Below are 17883 nucleotides of genomic sequence, written 5' to 3' on the forward strand. Positions count from 1 at the left end.
CTGTTCTTAATAAAAAATAAAAATAAAGACAACAAGATAAGACATTATTGCCCCACTAGGCCTATTCTCTCTGAGCGGCAGACCTCCCTGTAAGTTGATCTGTGTTGTGGTCTGCAGACAGGCTTGGAGAAAGTATGTTAGCAATGTGCTCACTGTATAGGCAGATTAAGTGGCTTAGAATTTTAAGGGAATCAGTCTGAACAACTACACAGACAGACTAGCAGTTTCAGATGACTCAGAGATTGACTTTATTATGCTGAAGTAAGACATCATTATGAGAAAATAACATTAAAATAGAATAAATATATAATGGTAACATACTAGTTATATCAAACTGTACAGCAGAACCTCCTTGCAATATTCTTCAGTCAAATAAATAAATAAAAAAAAACCTTTTTGATCGTATTAATGATTTCAAACTAACAACAACTTAAAGAGTTAACCTGCCCCCCTGATAGAAAAATGCAAACTAAGCAAACTGTATGGAAGGCCCTTTTTCAAATAAAACATTCAAGCGATTACTCCTATAAAGGAGTTAGACATTAGAACCATCAACCATATTGAATATTTTGGAGTTACCTATAGTTACCTATTCCACTGTTTACCCCCTTAATTTCAAAGAAAGCCCCATTCTGTTCCAGCTGATACGCCTGACAGAAACAATAACATGACACAGTTAAGACCACTGCAAGATGCGCTTTACTGTCTTCAACATCAGATCCTCTCTTAACTCTTCCTCAAGGCTGGGAGACAGAATCCGGATGCAGGAGGTCCAAGACACTGGACACTTTCCAACTGAGGAAACAGACAATGCAAACATTATTAAAGCTTATCACCACATGGTAATGCTTTAAATAGTGACATGGTTAAGCCACAAGTCATTCGCCTTTCAACTTCCATGTGTATGAGGAACACCTAACCAGTAGGCTAGAAGAAAACATTAGCATGGCCTATTTATCTTTGTGCTATTTTTTTTCCTGCGTGCCACACCTGTGTATTGCGTGAACAGCTCTGACCCATGCTAGTGTGAGCAAGGTCAGGCGGTGTCTGGTATCACTGGATTGTTCGTTAATATTACAGTGTAATTCAATGCTAAGGGAGTGCATGGGCCTCAGTACCGGTCTAGGAGATGGAATTTGGTTTGGGTGACCAAACAGGCAGGATAATCAATATGAGGTTACCATAAACCTCACAAATCAATCTATCTGAACAAAACATATTTTTTATTATAAGATATTATTGAAAAGCACACATTTTAATGATGAAATGGTGCCAAGAATTAGAACGAAAAAACAATGATTTTTTTAAAAGGTCATGGATGACTGATTACCGGTCCAAAACTTAGATCATCAATTGATTTAATAGTCTTGTAATTTCAAGCATCTGAATGAAGCATCATTTGCTCTGGTTCATTTATTTTATTTACCTATTTGCTGGAGAGCTGCTTTCTCATACAGGACTTGAATGATATGAAATGGCCATCACCTCTGTGGGCCTAATTTAGAAGCAGATACAACAGGGAGATTACATTAGTCAAACTTTTTTATTATTATTTGTTTTTGTAACCACAACATCTACACAGAAAAGATTAAGAATAGCTTGGTTTAAATTCTGCCATACTCTGAATATGCCTCTAGTCCATCATACCACTAGAGAGCAGCAAACATCCTCAAGAAAAAGTCCTTTAAGATCTCGGACACTTGTTGGACATATTTACTTTCAACAATATAGATAGAAAATATAGACAAAGACTAAACTGACTTTCAGTATCTTTGATCATGTTACTGCTGAAAAAGAAGGCCTGCTGTGCTTAATCAAAACAAATACTACTATTATGTAGACCACCATCAATCAGACCAAAACTGATGCACAGTAATCACTCTGCCTGCTGGATGTGAGACCAGTTAAAGAGGAGGGCTAAAACAGACACACTGAGCTGGGTATTGAACCGCTGACCAACTTACCCAAGAGCCTCTCTGCCGTCGGCCCTTCATGATGCCAATGAACTCCTTGTAGCTCAGCTGTTCATCGTGGTCGACATCAAAGATTTTGAATACAGTGTTTACTAGGTGTTTGCTGAGCTTTAAGCCTGTAGCCACGTAGACAGCTCTGGAGAACTCATCTGCAACAAATTAATTGGTGTTACACAAGTAATTCTTTTGATTTAGGATTTAATTTTCAGTAATAATATGAAGCCGGAGTCACAGAGAACCGAAGACAGCACCTTGCCCCACTGGACGATTGACAAAATTATACATCTGCATGGCAATTGCAAAATCCTCCAAATTGATGAGAAATTGAAAGAAGGTTCTGAACTCTTCAAAGGTGATCCCCTGCCAGAAAAGAAATAAGAAATAAATTAGTTGTGACCAAAGAGCTATAGAACTGAGGAGGTTCATGTAACTCTAGCGCTGAGGTCTGTGGGGAGGTGTGTCTGTGTTCAGACGAGTTGACTAAACGACTCAGCATCCACTCCAGCTCCATGCATGGTGTTGAAAGCTAAACTGAGGGGTGCAATCAGTCATACCTGCACTGCATAAAAGATGACTTCCTCAAAAGATGTCTACACCCATTATAATGCTGGCTCTTTGACACAACATATAATCTTTTTCACGCTTAAGTCTTGAGAGTCCACAGGACCTTGAAGACTTCAGAGATAACAGTTCCAGAGACAAAAAACCCAACTTAGGCCCAACTGTGATTGTAGATGTGGGATTTCTGTCTCTTTTTTTCCTCTCCCGTGGTATGTACAAATTGAGCTGTCATCACTTCAGGATTGTAGCTTTCTTGGGAAGAGGTCAACCTGTTTGTGGGCTTTTCCAAAGACGATTAACCTGATACTTACCCAAACAGAAAACAACATGAGCTGTACCCAAAACATTTCCTGGCCAGCAAATTATCCCAGGAGTGCCTCCATTGGGTAGCACTCATCCATTTTCAGGCACTAGACTGGTCTTCTGCTCGGAGCAATTAACAGCTACTCTCAGACAAATGAAGTACTGAGTTAAATGTGATGCTTTGCTGTGTTTATGAGGTGGAGAGGAGTGAAATTGGCTTTGCTCACTTTACTATCAATGCAGTTTGACTGGCAACTCCCTTAACAAGCTGAGGAGTTTATGACCTCTTAATGCGACGATACAACACATGCGGAAGAATTTAGTTGCACACTGTGAAAAAAAATGTCACCCGTACTAACCAAAGAGACGGCATATCGCTTGTTCCCAGATCTAGCACATGTAATATATAGTGATAGCAATTCATGGCATAATCAACCCAAAACATAAGGCACATATCATCCAGGGGGCCAATTGGCATATACAGTACATAAGGCATATATCATCCAGGGAGTCCAGCCATAACCTGCAAATAGCAAAATCACAGTCCTTGTAAATGACCTTGTCATCAGGGAAATTCTGCTGCACATTCTCCAGGTAGCTGCTGATGTTGTCCACTGTGGTGTAGCGCAGAAGGACCTGGGCGAAATCCTCCACACTGATGGTGGGCAAGCCCTTCGAGTAGCTGAGGAACTCAATCTCAAGCACCTCTGCCTGCAGGTTGTCCATGAAACTGCAGAGAGAGCAAATGACATGAGCAGCACCGCACTGCACTGCACTGCAGAGGGGAAAGCATCACCAGGCCAGGGAATCCCACAACAATTACTCAGCTACCATTGCACATGTGCATTGTTTCCACGGCTATATAACAGATACAGGATTATGAGTTAGCTTGCAACTGCAATTGAGGTGTGTGGCTCTTTGCCCTCAACAAATTCAACCTGAGTCTTTTAGAGTGTAGCCACTTACCTGTAGAAATCGTCAAAGTTTAGCGCTCCTTTTCCGTCCTCTCCAAAGAAATGCACGAGCAGGGTTGTGTTGGTCATTTTTGATTTCACAGGCTGTGTAAATAATTGATAAATCACTGCATTTAGGAAACATAGTATCCATTTTAACAGCTCAGACACATAACGTTTAAAACTAAATGAATGTTCAATAGCAAAGCAGTACATAGCAACACCAAAGTCCCAAAGTCCTTGTTTTGTAAATAGATCTCTCCCGTGTTGAAGAAATGTCATAACATCTTTGTTTTGACAGCAATTCTCAATATTTTCTCACATAACCATAAAAAGTTGGCTATAAAATTAATGTTTCTTTTACAACTTACAGGTTAATGTGTAATCAGCTACATTAAAGCAAAACGGCACAAGCTTTGACCCAGTAGTTTCCCATGCCCCAGCTGCAAGCAGGTTACCTGTGTTGAAAATAATACTTCTCTGTCACCTCTCATTGACTTCTCTCTACACCAAACGTAAGTAACCACAATTACAATGAGCAAGAGAGGCTAACTTTAGTGCATGGGAACTCTTGACGGAATTTAAAGACATTACCCAGCTATCCTAATTTCGTATTTTATGTCTTTTAATAAATCAGTGGTGACTGAATAGACATGTTTTGATGGACCTATCGTAAAAAAAACACTCTAAAACTTTTTTACATGACCAAAACCATAAAGGTATGGTCTCAATGTGGTTTGCCAAGGAATCCAAAATGTACTTTACTGCTTGCCAACCTTCATGGAGATATCAACAGTTTTTCAAGGAGTCAGGGAAGCCTGTTATGAATTGTTGAGCTCAGTGTTTTTGACGACAGGGGGGAAAAAAACAATCAACACTGACAGTCAGTCCAAAGAATGATGAAACATTCCAGGTATGATAACTACCTAACTGTGAGACAGGAGCACATGAAAGGCGTCCTCGAGATGAGTCGCGTAGCCCTCGCCTTTTTGCCATGGAATGCAGAGAGGACAAGCCAGCTGTGCGTGCCAGGAAAGCACAATCCGGGATTAAGAGAGGTATGAGGGAGTGAGAGGAACACGCATGTTTTACTTGGGTACAGGCTCCCCTGGGTTAAATATGGGTTATTGAGCTCTAGGATCCATGACTTTTGGCTCCTTCACCTTCATTTGGATGTGCGCATGTTCCCAAACTTAATTACTGAGCTCTAGGAAAATGCAGACAATGATCTACATAAAGACTGTTTTTTTTAGCCACAGCTACTGTAGTAAAAGCGCAGGCAGGTCAGTTTTAGACTGGCTGTGGAGGAAGCGGATAGGAAGAGGGAAAGCTGTCTGCAAGAGAGATCTGAAGGTTTTAGGCGTCAACCTCAACACCTGGGAAGCTAGGGCTGCAGAAGGATCATCCTGGAAGCAAACTACAGAAAGGCCTCTCCAGGTTCACAGAGTTCCTTACCTATCCATCTGAAACCAAAGGGCATAAGAGAAAGGCCCAAAGCTAGACAGATAGACCAGCGTCCGACCACGTCTGCGCACGTTGTGGGAGGGACTGTCCCACATTGGCCTGTCAATCCAGGGTGCAACTCCATAGTCTATCCAGATTGATGGATGCCTGTAAATTGCCTATTAAAAACAACTGCCTTGGTACATTAACTATGGTAAGCTTCCGAAATAGAGAATTCCATTGTTTACTTGGAATTTGTTGTGCCCTGCACAACAAATACCATTTAAAATGGATTTTACAGAAAAGACTAACAATTAACTTTGTACTGCTACTGTGCCCTCATGAACACAAAACTTAACAGGCAGCCAAGTTTCTAAACCACACCTAAAATAACAGACAGTGTTTATGATTCTTTTTTTATCTCGAAATATTCGTGCAGCACTTTTGGTGATGGTCATGTCCCAACATCACCACACTCAAAGGCAACAGTTGGTGTAGGAAGATAGCACCATCTTTGTCATTTTAATAATATTTATCTATCTGACTGGAAGCAGCTAAAAGCCCACAGCGCTTCCTATTGCTTCACCAAACAAGATTTATGGTTTGATAGTGCAGTTAATTAAGGGGAATCTTGTATTTCTCCTTTGTCCCTACTTCCTAAGTTATTTTGAAATACAGTTTTTTAATGACTGTTTTTAATCACTCCCATTTAAAGAACAACTTGTGACATGTATACTTACAATAGGGTTTTATCTGAACGTTTGCTTTATCTTAGTTTAACTGGAAAAGCTGTTAAGAAGTAAAGGGGCGTCCTCCAGAGAGCCTCATTCAGAATGAAACGGGGGCCCTCATGCTTTTGGACAGAATAGAAGTCACTTGTCTGGTCGAAAACAAGCTTATTCCACTCAGATTGGCAGGCCGCTCATCTTGGCCGGTCCATCACAAAAGGTAACTCAAGCTCAAATACCACTTTTCAAGTAACTGTAAAAATAACACATGGGGGTCCTGGAGGAATTCTGTCATTCTTCAGGTGAGGGAGAGCATGTTTCTGAAGCCGTGCCTCAGTGGCAGTCAAGTAACATAAATCATCTGTTGCACTTCTGAGGCCAAGCTGCCTCTCCCTTACACAATGGGGACGTGTCTCGGGCCCGTCTGACAGTCCCATTACAGGCACATTGTGCTCGGCTCCGTTCAGCAGACCAGGCATGCACGAGGGTGTGGCCCTCACACTCTACCCAAATCCCACTGCCTTTTTTTTCAGTGCAAAGGATGACTTCTCTTTCTCCCCTTCACTGTGAGCAGCCAACCTTATCTGGCTTTTGGGGGGCTCTAAGTGCAGCTTACTCCCATGATATGGAGAATGAGGGATCGTGGGATTCCAAATATGCATATCACATTAAAGTAGTCATATCCTGTCATATCCTGTGGTATACCCTTAAGTCTAGTCTATCCTCTCCCACACTCACAGTAATATCTCGATTGCACTCAATTGTAATACTTAAGACACACACATACACAGACACAGAGTATTTAAAATACAGATACATCTTTACACTTTAAGATTACTGTTACATATCATTATGTGATCAGGATATACATTTTGTTAAGACTCAAGATTCAAGAGCGTAGAGGTGATGATATCCTGTTATAACATGCATAGCAACCACTCACTTCTCAGTAGTGAGTCAAATGCAACATAACCACATGCCTTGTCTTGTAGCCTATACAAACAGTAGATAAAAATATCCATCATAACAACTTATCTAACAACACCGTAACTCTATTACCTGATGCCCCTCAGATAAATACACGGCACCAATGTGCGGAAAATGAAATAGAAAAAAATTAAAACGTGTAAATACAGACATTAAAGGCTTGATTTTAATCAGACCAGAATACATCATGGAAAACACATGATCATAATGGAAAGAAAATGTTATGGCCTACTGCACGGCAAAGACGAGCCACAAAGCACTATGAGCTATATTAGAGAAACAATTACATAACAACCTTACCAGCTGTGCCACCGTGTCCGATTCCTCTCTTCTCGCCTTTCTGTCAGCTTTCTTATGGAAAATATCCTCAAGCTGGTAGAGAGGAGGGAGTCATTAGGAAGCACATCATGAAGATCACACATGTGTCAAATTCATGTAATACTAAAAGTGATGCAAGTAAAGAATGCCCTTACCACCAAAAACTCTTTTTTATCCACAATTTCATTTCCATCGGCATCAAACATTTTAAAGGCTAGTTTGAAGCCATTGCGAGGTTCTGAAACGGTGAAATTGGAGAAAAAAGATATTGAAAAGATCATTGACTTTAAATCCATTAAATGACTATGCTAACAATTAGGCAATGTACTTTATGACAGATATATACAAACCATAAATATATGTGTTTATTTAAGTAGATGCCAGAGCAATATGGGGGGGTGGTCTTTTCTTTAGGTATTTTTGGGCTCATAAAATCAGACATAAATTGGACATAAACTCGGAGCAAAGCATAAGATGTTGGATGAAAAGTACTTACTTGTTAAAATGCAAAGTAGGAAGAGATACTCTGTGTAAGTGATAACGCCTGAAGAAAAGAAACACAATCTGTAAATGTTTGGTTTGGAGAACTGGCTTAAAAATGTTTACACATCCCCAAAGTAACTCCCTTGAAATGAATCAAATTACCAGGTATCTTTGGGAGCAGTCCACACCCCTAAGCCCGTAAGGCTTTCATCCGTATTGATAAGATCTAAGAAGGTGCCTCTTGATTCATGCTTGGTGTTCTCTTCACACAAACAAGAAACTTTACAACATGAGTGACCAAGGCGGACGCAAACCCAAACAAATTTGAAGCCGGCTGCAAGCTCCTGGGTTGCCCCCCTCATGTTTGTTTAGCTAGGTGTAAAACATTCTTCAGTGATCTGACACTGATTGAAGATGCATGATGTGGGCTAGGGCCCTGTCTTTTTGGGGGTCTACAGGCTCCTCTTGTTGTTTGAGGAGGGAGGTGGACGACCAACTGTCAGGCCTGGTTGGGTAGTCTTAAGCAAGCTGTCTTGCTGTCACTGAAAGCATTCCCCAGCTATTGTTTGCTGGAGATGATAGTGACTGGAGCTCAGATAGTTCTGGGTGACTGCTCTGAGTGTTATGGGAAAAGGCCTCTGGTATGATGCTCGCTCCACACAGAGGATAGAGGGAGACTGGTGAACACCTTGGCGGTGATTACCTTCAGGACACGGACAATGCTAAAACAAAATGCTGGACGACCAAAGACAACTGTAGGACACCAAGTGGTAGTTCATCATCTCAAATACCTATTTGCAGTGAACCACATGACCTGATAACCCATCACATACCATGACTGGGTGTTATGAAGTTATTTTTGTGGTATAGTACAATTCAACATTTTGTTTTATCAGGCATATTGACTTCATGTTTCTTGACATAATATCTTAAATGTTATGATTGAAACATGATTAATTTAATGCCATAAAATGTAAATTGCAAAAGGCAACAGATGGATCTCATACAAATACTGATACTGAAGTATGCATTCCTACAAATATACAAACAATTCAAGGGGGAGCTGCCCATGAGGGACTGACCCTGGAAGAGCTGTAATCTAATAGTATAATACACACGTCCGGAGTGTGTAAGGGTTCCGGGGGGTCTGCCACATGGACAAGTCTCAACACTGAACAGTTCAAAGAGTTTGCTCAACTTCAAAAGAAAGCTTTTCCCATCACTCTTTGCTTAAAGTCCAGCTTATAACAGTCAACAGAACAGCCAAACACTGGCACTAACACACTACCATAGCACACTCATTTCAGCCAACATACTGGACTATTCATCACCAGGTGTGTATTTTCACTAAATGTGGCCTATGTGGCACACATATCAATTCCCACTTGACAAGTAACTCATGATTATTCTATCGCATTGCATAAAATATTTGTAATACTTGGTAATATCACTTCCTGTATTGCCATACGCATGCTCTAAAGACAGTTTATACCTCCTCTGAGTTAATGAATATTCCTCATATGCACACATGGCATCCAGAGTTCATGCTCATGGTATCTGGGTCTGCCTAAGAGCAAAGTCACAACATGGCTACATTGATCCAAAGATAAGATTAGATTTATAACTTGATCTTGAGTCCATCTTCCTTCCGATTCAATCACAAAGACACAAAGTCATTTTCAAAAGAGAAGCATTGTCTGGCATACAGCCTCTGACTGGAAGACATTTTAGAGGAGCAATAACTATGCATACCTTGTGGTAAACTCCCACAAACAATTGATTTTGTTATGAATATGAATTGACAATGTTCCTAATCTAGTTATCTTAATGTTTAGCTGAATATTTTATACAAATATGACCAATATACCACCCCGGTATAGGTTTGAATTAACCAGAAAAGGTTGACATAGTGTAAATACTTAGAAAAGTGAGGTATGGTGTTTAATGCAGAGTAGATCCTTACCTTTATCATGAATGTCTCTGAACAGTTTGGGGGATCCCTTTCCAACAGGCGGGGTGCTTGACAGCATCTTTTCCAAATCCTTAAGAACGAGAGAAGCAATGATTTAAAGAATTCCATGTGGCTGAGCTATAAAAAATGTTTTATGATGTATTTCAAATATATATATAACGGATAGATACAACCCACCTCTCGTGAAATGGATTTCCAAAACTTCTTGTCTGGGGGGGAAATGATGTGTGAAAAAATACTATGAAAGATATTCAATATTTCATTTCAAACATGTGTAACATTTCCAGCCCGTGCCGTGTGCACATTTAATGTTGCATTAAATTGTAATGACAGAGCAGACATGTGCTGTGATCTGCTATCAATGTCCATAGGATATCAAGACACCAAAACAGAGTGAAGGGTGAAATCATGCTCAAGGGCACACAGCATGGGGCAGCTTCCCTCAGGCATGCTATGGACCTACTGCTGAGGAGGTGCTGCTGCTGCTACAGCGGGTGGTGCTGGCGTGAGGAGAAGACGTTGTAAAGTAATTGGCCTGGTATTTGAGATGCCCCTATCGGAGCAGCAGGACGATAACGAGGACAATGACCCCTCTTCTGCTACGTTATACTCCTGATACCAAAAGTCTATTTCTATTTTCATCACAATATTTCTTATCACAGAAGGACTTCCGCTCTTATACCTTAGTAATGCTGAAGAGCTGGGGTTACAGATCTCAATTGAGAACTGGTCTGAACGCTCTCACATCACTTTCTGTTTCCAAGGAGCGTAACCAACAGTGAAATTAAACTGTTGGTACATTAACTTGGTACATTAAACTCTTACCAGATCCTTTCGGAAGTGTAGCAAACATAGATTTCTTGTACTAGATTTCTGCTTCCGTGCTGTTTAATACTGAAGCCATCGGCACAGCCATTGGCCTGCGCCAACCGTCCTTCTCTATCATCGTATAAAGGGCGCCCCATGCTGGATAAGTGGTTGTAACTGGTTCCTGGGTTTTTGGTGATACCGAAATTGGTTTGAATGGGAATGGAATCTGCCAGAGCAAATTAAAATGTGGTCTAAGATTAGTCCGCTCTCCAGGCTGTTATGTAATACTTGTTTTGCATAACAGAAACTACTAGTGGATGGGTGAAGATGCAATAAATGCCATATAAACGCATGCATTAAATTGATATGTATTGTTATCTATGTGAGTCCTCCACTCCAGATTGATCTCTAGAATATGGAATAACCCCAATTTCTTATCATACAGGGACTCCATTACTTAGCCACTTAGCAACTGAATACTAAAACTAAAATAGGAAGAAAAGGCTAACTGAACTATGCATTTAAACCTATGTTGAGTTTTTTTTTTTTAAATATAGACATTCATATGTACAAATTGCTTCTCTGGCAGGTTTTTCCAGTAAGCCTTCAATCATAAGACTAGAAGTCTGTGTCTGGGCCTCCAGGAAGTCAGTGAATCACCAGAACAGGATGATGGAGCAGAGAGAGAGAGAGAGAGAGAGAGAGGGCAGCAGGTTTCTGCCTAGCACCAGCACCAGCGTCATTACCGAGTTTGTTGCTTTAAAGACCTGAAAATGGACATTATCGGCGCAAAAACAGGTAGGCAAATAAATGCACTACAAGTTAATGGCTTAACCATTTTCTCACTGTTTACATAAAGGACCTCACTTATGTGTAACAGCCTTTGTTCAGACTCTTCCAAACATCTACAGTTATGAGCTCACAACATCACATACTTTACAGCCACAGCATAAAACCATAAATGCCATTATCCCGTTTCGTCACAGCATTTCCCATTAAAACTAATGTGCTGGGAGTGTGGTGGCGCAATCTGTGCTCTTTGTATTTGTATGCGCCAGTCTTCTATAGCTTCTCAACATTCCAGGAAATCCCAGTCTTAAATGCTAACCCAAAATCCAAATAACCCAAAACCGGGATACACACTCAAATAAGAAAAACTGAGTGTAACTATAAAATCAACAAATTACATCAATATTCTATTTAATGCACACTTACTTGGGTTAAGTGGGTAATCATCTCAAATTGGTCATATATTTAGATTGAATTGTAGTGTTTGTGTCTGGACATGTATCCTCATAAAAAATAAATTCCTCTCAAACTCTCCATATACGACAGGTGCTTGGTGGGTGTCCTCAGGCCGAAGCCATATGCTGCTCAGTTTATGGCGGCATTTCACGGGACATTTACTCTTCAGATAAATGTGTGCTGTTGTTGTTTTTTTGCTTCATAAAGATACTTGTACCTGCGGGAGTTAACCACCACCAATTACAACATTTCACTGCATTTCTATAGAATTGGACCACAGACGCGCTTATGTATCCATGTTAATGCTATAGACAATTTAAGGCATTATAACTGTACACTTGAAAACAAACAGAGCTATAGACATGTGAGGATTGGCTTCATGTAGAAGAGGACATGCTTCTCAGCTGAGGCTTACTCTTGGGTAGGCTGATGGTGACCGCCTCCAGGAAGTTGAGTGGGGTCATGTACAGCTGGCCCTCACACTCCACTGTGCTGAACAGGCGGAAGCGCTCCTCATGCACTGATAGGTGCTCCTCCTCATCCTCAACCACTCTCCTTGTCTACAACACAAACACACAGGGCCCACATCTGGGCATCATTCTCATTACATGATGCAGTTCCATAAAGCAGTCAATTGCTTTAAGTGACCACAATATATGTAACTTCCACTTACTAAGTATTATTTGTATTAGAAGGCATAATGTATTTACAGGAAGGGACTGATTATATTACCAGACTTGCCACCTTATTGACTGATAAGATATGCAGACCTCCCACACCACTCTCTTTTCGCCTCATCTGAATCAATAGAATCTGTGGTTTTCTGTGGGCTCTCAGCCAGAATTGATAAAACGCGCCACTGCTGAGGTTCAAACCCCTCATCACACTAGTCCACTAGCCTGTTCTGTGTTCTGTCCAATTACACTGCTGTAAGGGAACAACTTAATGCTGGCAGCCTGTCGCACATTACCTCTCAATGATAAGCATCAGTGAATTACTGCAAGTGCATAGGGGAAAAAAACGAATAATTTATACATATTAAAGTCGTTGAAATGAATATTCTCAACTACGCCACATCTTCATCTGACCTATCAGTATTTTCTGGCATCTTCCATAAACACTATTATTTGAAAATTCACTTCAAAGATGACTGACACTCTTGCCGCCTACGAAAAACCAGAAATATCAGACAATGACTAAGTGTGGAGCTAATTTATCAGCCACTGTTTCGTGGCATTGTGCCAGGCCCACTGGGTACCATGCAAACACCCTGGGAATGTGTGGTCCAGCTAATTATTACCCTGATCAAATGTCAGCCTCCCTGCCAAGGCAGCGTGTCCTGTTACCTCAGCCCTGAATTCCTCCATCTCAATCCACAAGTCAAGGTTATGTCCAATTCTACCCCCAGCCTACACCCCCCCCCCCCCCCACCACCCTCTCCAAGATAAGAGTGGCAAGACAAAAGAGAACACAGTGTAAGCGAGGTTGCAAACTAGACCACGTCAATTCTCTATGCTTTAGTAGTCCAACAATCTGATGAAAGCGTATCAACACGATCCCACAGATCATGCATTCAACAAATCTGCCATAAAAATGTTATCCCTCTAATATGACAGCCTCTTGGTTTTCTTTTCATTTTTGAGTGCACTCTTAAAAAAATAGATACTCAATGTTAATGAAAGTGAAAATTCACTTTGCTTGTGATTTCTGATGAGCACAAACTATGAAATTCATATGTAGGCTAAAACCCATCCAGTATTAGCTCATCATGATAGATTCTGTTTTCTTCAATGGAACAGCCTGGAAACATTTTAATTTCTTCTCTACTTTTGGATTCTGTACTATATGCTCTGGTGCTGTGACAAACATTTGACACAATGTTTTATTATGATAAGGTCAACATTTTTAATCAGGTCCTGTAAATAGTAATAGTAATTGATAAGGAAGGCACGCCTATATTGCCTTAACATCTGCAGCTCTTGTTACTATTGTTTAACATTGTTTAACATTGTTTAACTGCTTACCAAAACATGTTTTTTATGTGATTTTTTCATTTCAGTGTTAGTGTTAAATTTTCACTTGTAGAGATGGGGCCTGTTATAGGCTATCCACAGCCTGCTGATGTTTCTATTTCAAAGGCCTTGAACTTTTGCATGCTTTTTTAATGCTTGATATTCTGGATAATCCACATGCTCCTCTGCAAAGTATGTATTACAAACACCTGGGAATTAGTATTAGCATATCTAGCTGAATATTTAACTTTAAGATTAAGATACAACACACAACATCAATGGGCCTATACTTCTACAGATTCCCATTGCCCTATAGATGCAATTAGTATATGAATTGAATACTGTCTGGCTTTGGTCTGGGCGGTAGTCTGCACTCAGTCTCCATGTGCCCTTCTAGTTTAGTAAACACGCACTGTGCTCGAACTGTAATCCGTCATACAGACGATTCCCCATGTTCTAACTTCTGACTGTGGAGATAATATATTCTATATTTGCCCATGCTGAACCAACACCTGACGTCTTGGCTGGCCGCATGCCGACCCTACATGATCAACACCCCCGTCCAGTCAGGACCATGATGTGCGTAACAGGTGCTGAAGTGTCAGCCGTTGGCCGATGACTACGCGATATGCAGAACGCCTTAGGGACATTTTGGACTAACTTTACAGAACACAATTATTTTTGAGGACGGAAGATATTGGGCCTACTGACATCCAAGGAAGCGGGTGTTATAGGCCTATATTTAACACAGAGAAACAATGCGTAACTAATCCAAACAAATAACAAAATTCCATTAACACATTGGTCCGTGAGGATTAACTGTCATAAAAAAACACAGGTGTATTTCAACACACGGCTAATTAATGTTAGTGTCCGCAGGTTCCGACATAGCGTGCATACACACGGTTGGCATACCTTTTCTTTGGCAGTTACTGTCTGCACCAAGGGAGCGAAAGCCTGGCCACTACCAAGTTTCCTTCCCTGTCCAACACGGTCATAACAGTAGTAAGCTACAGCGCCCCCAAGAACAAAGCATACTCCTGTTTCAATTACACCTGTTTCAGTCTTTTTACAGCGTTGAGACGCGTTGGAGACATTAGTTGCACAGTTCTTTAGTATAGCACTGAGTCTACGCAAAGCCGCAGCCATCACAGCAGGCACAGCAGGACGGTTATTTATTCTCACAGCTCGCGAGATGTAGACTTCAGGTCAGTTTCAAACTGCTACACGAGCGGGAATAGAACGCTGGTTAACTCCACTGACTGTCAATGCCATGTCTACCTCATCTAGGCTACTTCTTCCAGAGAGATGAAAATAAATGGCTCCTTAACATACTATAACAGTTTGCTTGTCTAACGTTCCCATGGCTAGGCTACTGGTTATGAACCACAGAGAAACACACACATAGACACACTCTCTCTCTCTCTCTCTCCCTCTCTCTCTCTCTCTTTCTCTCTTGTCTGTCTGTCTGTCTGTCATGGATTCTGAGGGAAATCTCACACAGGAAAGGTTTAAATGTAAGGGACCGCCCCCAGTAAGCCACTGCTTGCATTATGCACCTGCCTCACGTTTCAAGCACTTGGTGTGCGAGGCAGTCACAGTGATTATTCTGCAGCACTGGTACTTGCGTTATCGTGCTCTGAGAAGACTGGGGATATATCCAATATTACGCACGTCTTGGAGCGGCTTATATATTTATATTTCACAAACGTATATAAAGTTTTTAATACTGGGAATCATTTTTAACATCCTCAAGAATATACTGGAAACGAAAGAATTAAGAAACGCAGACAAGCAACTAACTACAAGCATGCATTCGCCAAATAAGATGACATTTTGGAGCAGAGAAGGGTAAAGGCTTTCTTGAGCACCTCCTGTCCTAACCAATTGTGAATGTCAGTTGCACTGTACGCGTGGTCCAAACAACCAGTGCCAAGTAGGCTACTGGACATCGCTGAAATAATGCAGTAAACTTCCAAGAGACAATCTCTGTATATCCGCGCCAAACTTCACCTGATGTTGCTGCGTAGGTTGTTTGTGATGGCAACTATAGGAGAAGTCGGAGCGCTTTTACAAATAGATGCTTTTGGTCATGTCGGGTCACACTTTCACGTAACATCTATTGGAGACAGCATTGGTCCTTTGAACGATCACTCTATGCCCGCGGAGAGACTCTCGCGCAGCACCTCGGCGGATTTAATCCATTTAAAAGGAATTCATCGCAGGCGGCAGTTGTACTGCAGAACTGGATTTAACCTTGAAATTCTCCCAGATGGCACTGTGCAGGGTACAAGAAAAGATCACAGTCGATTTGGTAAGCCCCTTATATTTGCTGTTTCAGATGTTTTCATGTCATTTGTATGTCCTGTACCGCACCTTACTGATGTGTTGTTGTTGATGTGTTGTGCTTTGATTATCATATGCATACAGGAACAAATTCGTCATAGATCCATTAAGTATGAATAAAATACTGTAGTTATTAAAACGTTTATGGCTGAAAGGCATGTGTATACTTCAGTTATCTCTGCAGACAAATTCTTCTGTACTGGGAAAGATGGGTATGTGTATAGATTTCAGCTGAAGAGGCTGCTTGTTTTTGTTCCTCTCCAGGTATTTTGGAATTCATCAGCCTTGCAGTTGGATTAATAAGCATCAAAGGAGTTAACAGTGGACTCTATCTCGGGATGAATAACAAAGGAGAACTTTATGGCTCTGTAAGTAGTCTATATTTAGCATGTTAGTATTTTATATTTAGTATCAAATTGAAGTTTGATTGTGTTGATATACTGTATCTACTGTATGTACTTCTTAAATAGGCTGATCCCAATGTTCAACGATTTTCCTCCATTCCTTAGGAGAAACTCACAAAGGAGTGTATCTTCAAGGAAGCTTTTGAGGAGAACTGGTACAACACATATGCCTCCAATGAATACAGGCACAATGGAGAGAAAGGGGCAGCCTACTTTGTGGCACTGAACAAGGATGGGACACCACGAGATGGGACAAAGTCTAGGCGGCACCAAAAGTTCACACACTTTCTGCCCAGGTCAGTGGACCCTAAGAAAGTGCCAGTACTTAACAGGGACCATGTAGGACAAAGCTGAGTTCCACTGAAAGTGTAACTGATGAGGTGCAGCATCGGTCTTGGCCCCATTTCATCTTTGGAGACAAGGGCTCGAAGTGAAAGCCTCTGGCACAAAAGTGGCCAAGATAGCTAACATGAAAGAAATATGGCCGGAGGCCTCCCGCTGGAATGCACTGGGCCACTCTCTGGGGTTACCTGTCTGAGGCTCTCAGCCTGCACGCTGGGGAGCCCACTCGGGCCTTTTTGTCTCGCTAGATAAAACCCCCCCTCCACCCTACGCCCTCTTCGGAGAGCAGCGCCAGAGAACAGGCTGGAGGTGTGGGGATTGGGATTCCGACGCTGATCTGCAGTGAAGGACTCTCCGGCATCCGGCGTCCCATTAGCAGAACTTCCTGTAAGAGAGAAGCAAGCCCAGCATGGGGACGGTGTCCAACATAACGTAAAGATAACGTAAACGTAACGTAAAGATTGAGTGCCACTATGCATGGCTGGAGAGACGTTGTGTAGAGGACTGTGAAGGTACCCTGCTTCTTGAAGACTTCTTAATGTGAAGTATAGAGGCTGGGTTGTCAATTGTTGTGTCAGTGTGCTTTATTTATGCATTTTTTCAGTACATGTATTTATTTGAAATATTTATTTATTGAAGAATATATATTTTTACACATAACTTCACAGTTAGACCAAACAATTAGGAATTGTATCAAAATAGTGTCTCAAACAATTCTTTTCATCTGACCAAAGAAAATATTTTGCTCATGGTCTTATAATACTGTATTGTTTAGAGTAAGTCACATTGTGATTTTTTTTTTATTGATCTGAATAATATCTCTCGCTGCTATGATTTCCACCATTTGTCTTGCTGGCACTCCAAAAATGGCATCCAACACAGTGCTTATTCTGTGGGGCAATTAAACATATTTGAAAAGGATTTGTCTTCTCATACAAATTGTCTGTCACCACATTCCACAGTACTACTACTACAATAGAACTATGCACCAACTCCACAACTT

The 17883-nt window shown here is 41.1% G+C and overlaps 2 protein-coding genes across 2 annotated transcripts; one reads left to right on the forward strand and one right to left on the reverse strand.

Annotated features, from left to right (window-relative positions):
- Nucleotides 1–457: 457 nt before the first annotated feature.
- micu3b (mitochondrial calcium uptake family, member 3b) lies at nucleotides 458–14937 on the reverse strand. The gene is made up of 12 exons (XM_076292791.1): nucleotides 14704–14937; nucleotides 12192–12336; nucleotides 9899–9930; nucleotides 9713–9791; nucleotides 7422–7504; nucleotides 7249–7320; nucleotides 3804–3895; nucleotides 3396–3567; nucleotides 2225–2333; nucleotides 1965–2122; nucleotides 1427–1495; nucleotides 458–795 (listed from the first exon to the last, which is right to left on the reverse strand). Exons 1-11 carry the CDS (start codon nucleotides 14935–14937, stop codon nucleotides 1427–1429), a joined length of 1245 nt encoding a protein of 414 aa, XP_076148906.1. The 3' UTR covers nucleotides 458–795.
- Nucleotides 14938–15372: 435 nt separating this feature from the next.
- fgf20b (fibroblast growth factor 20b) lies at nucleotides 15373–17795 on the forward strand. Its single transcript, XM_076293018.1, has 3 exons — nucleotides 15373–16102; nucleotides 16399–16502; nucleotides 16644–17795. The coding sequence occupies exons 1-3, from the start codon at nucleotides 15805–15807 to the stop codon at nucleotides 16890–16892; spliced, it is 651 nt and encodes a 216-aa protein (XP_076149133.1). The 5' UTR covers nucleotides 15373–15804; the 3' UTR covers nucleotides 16893–17795.
- Nucleotides 17796–17883: the final 88 nt, after the last annotated feature.

Source organism: Alosa pseudoharengus, unplaced genomic scaffold, assembly GCF_046254945.1.
Source record: "Alosa pseudoharengus isolate Yale_2024_CS ecotype anadromous, Long Island Sound unplaced genomic scaffold, YU_APseudo_1.1 YU_APseudo_1.1_scf_19, whole genome shotgun sequence".
In the NCBI taxonomy this organism is placed as follows: domain Eukaryota; kingdom Metazoa; phylum Chordata; class Actinopteri; order Clupeiformes; family Clupeidae; genus Alosa; species Alosa pseudoharengus.

Coding starts and splice junctions, on each gene's coding strand:
- fgf20b (XM_076293018.1), top strand. CDS start 15,805: ATGTTGCTGCGTAGGTTGTTTGTGATGGCAACTATAGGAGAAGTCGGA. Junction 16,103..16,398: donor AAAAGATCACAGTCGATTTG/GTAAGCCCCTTA, acceptor GTTCCTCTCCAG/GTATTTTGGAATTCATCAGC. Junction 16,503..16,643: donor AAGGAGAACTTTATGGCTCT/GTAAGTAGTCTA, acceptor TCCATTCCTTAG/GAGAAACTCACAAAGGAGTG.
- micu3b (XM_076292791.1), bottom strand. CDS start 14,937: ATGGCTGCGGCTTTGCGTAGACTCAGTGCTATACTAAAGAACTGTGCA. Junction 9,792..9,898: donor GGAAATCCATTTCACGAGAG/GTGGGTTGTATC, acceptor CTCGTTCTTAAG/GATTTGGAAAAGATGCTGTC. Junction 3,896..7,248: donor CGGACACGGTGGCACAGCTG/GTAAGGTTGTTA, acceptor TTATTTACACAG/CCTGTGAAATCAAAAATGAC.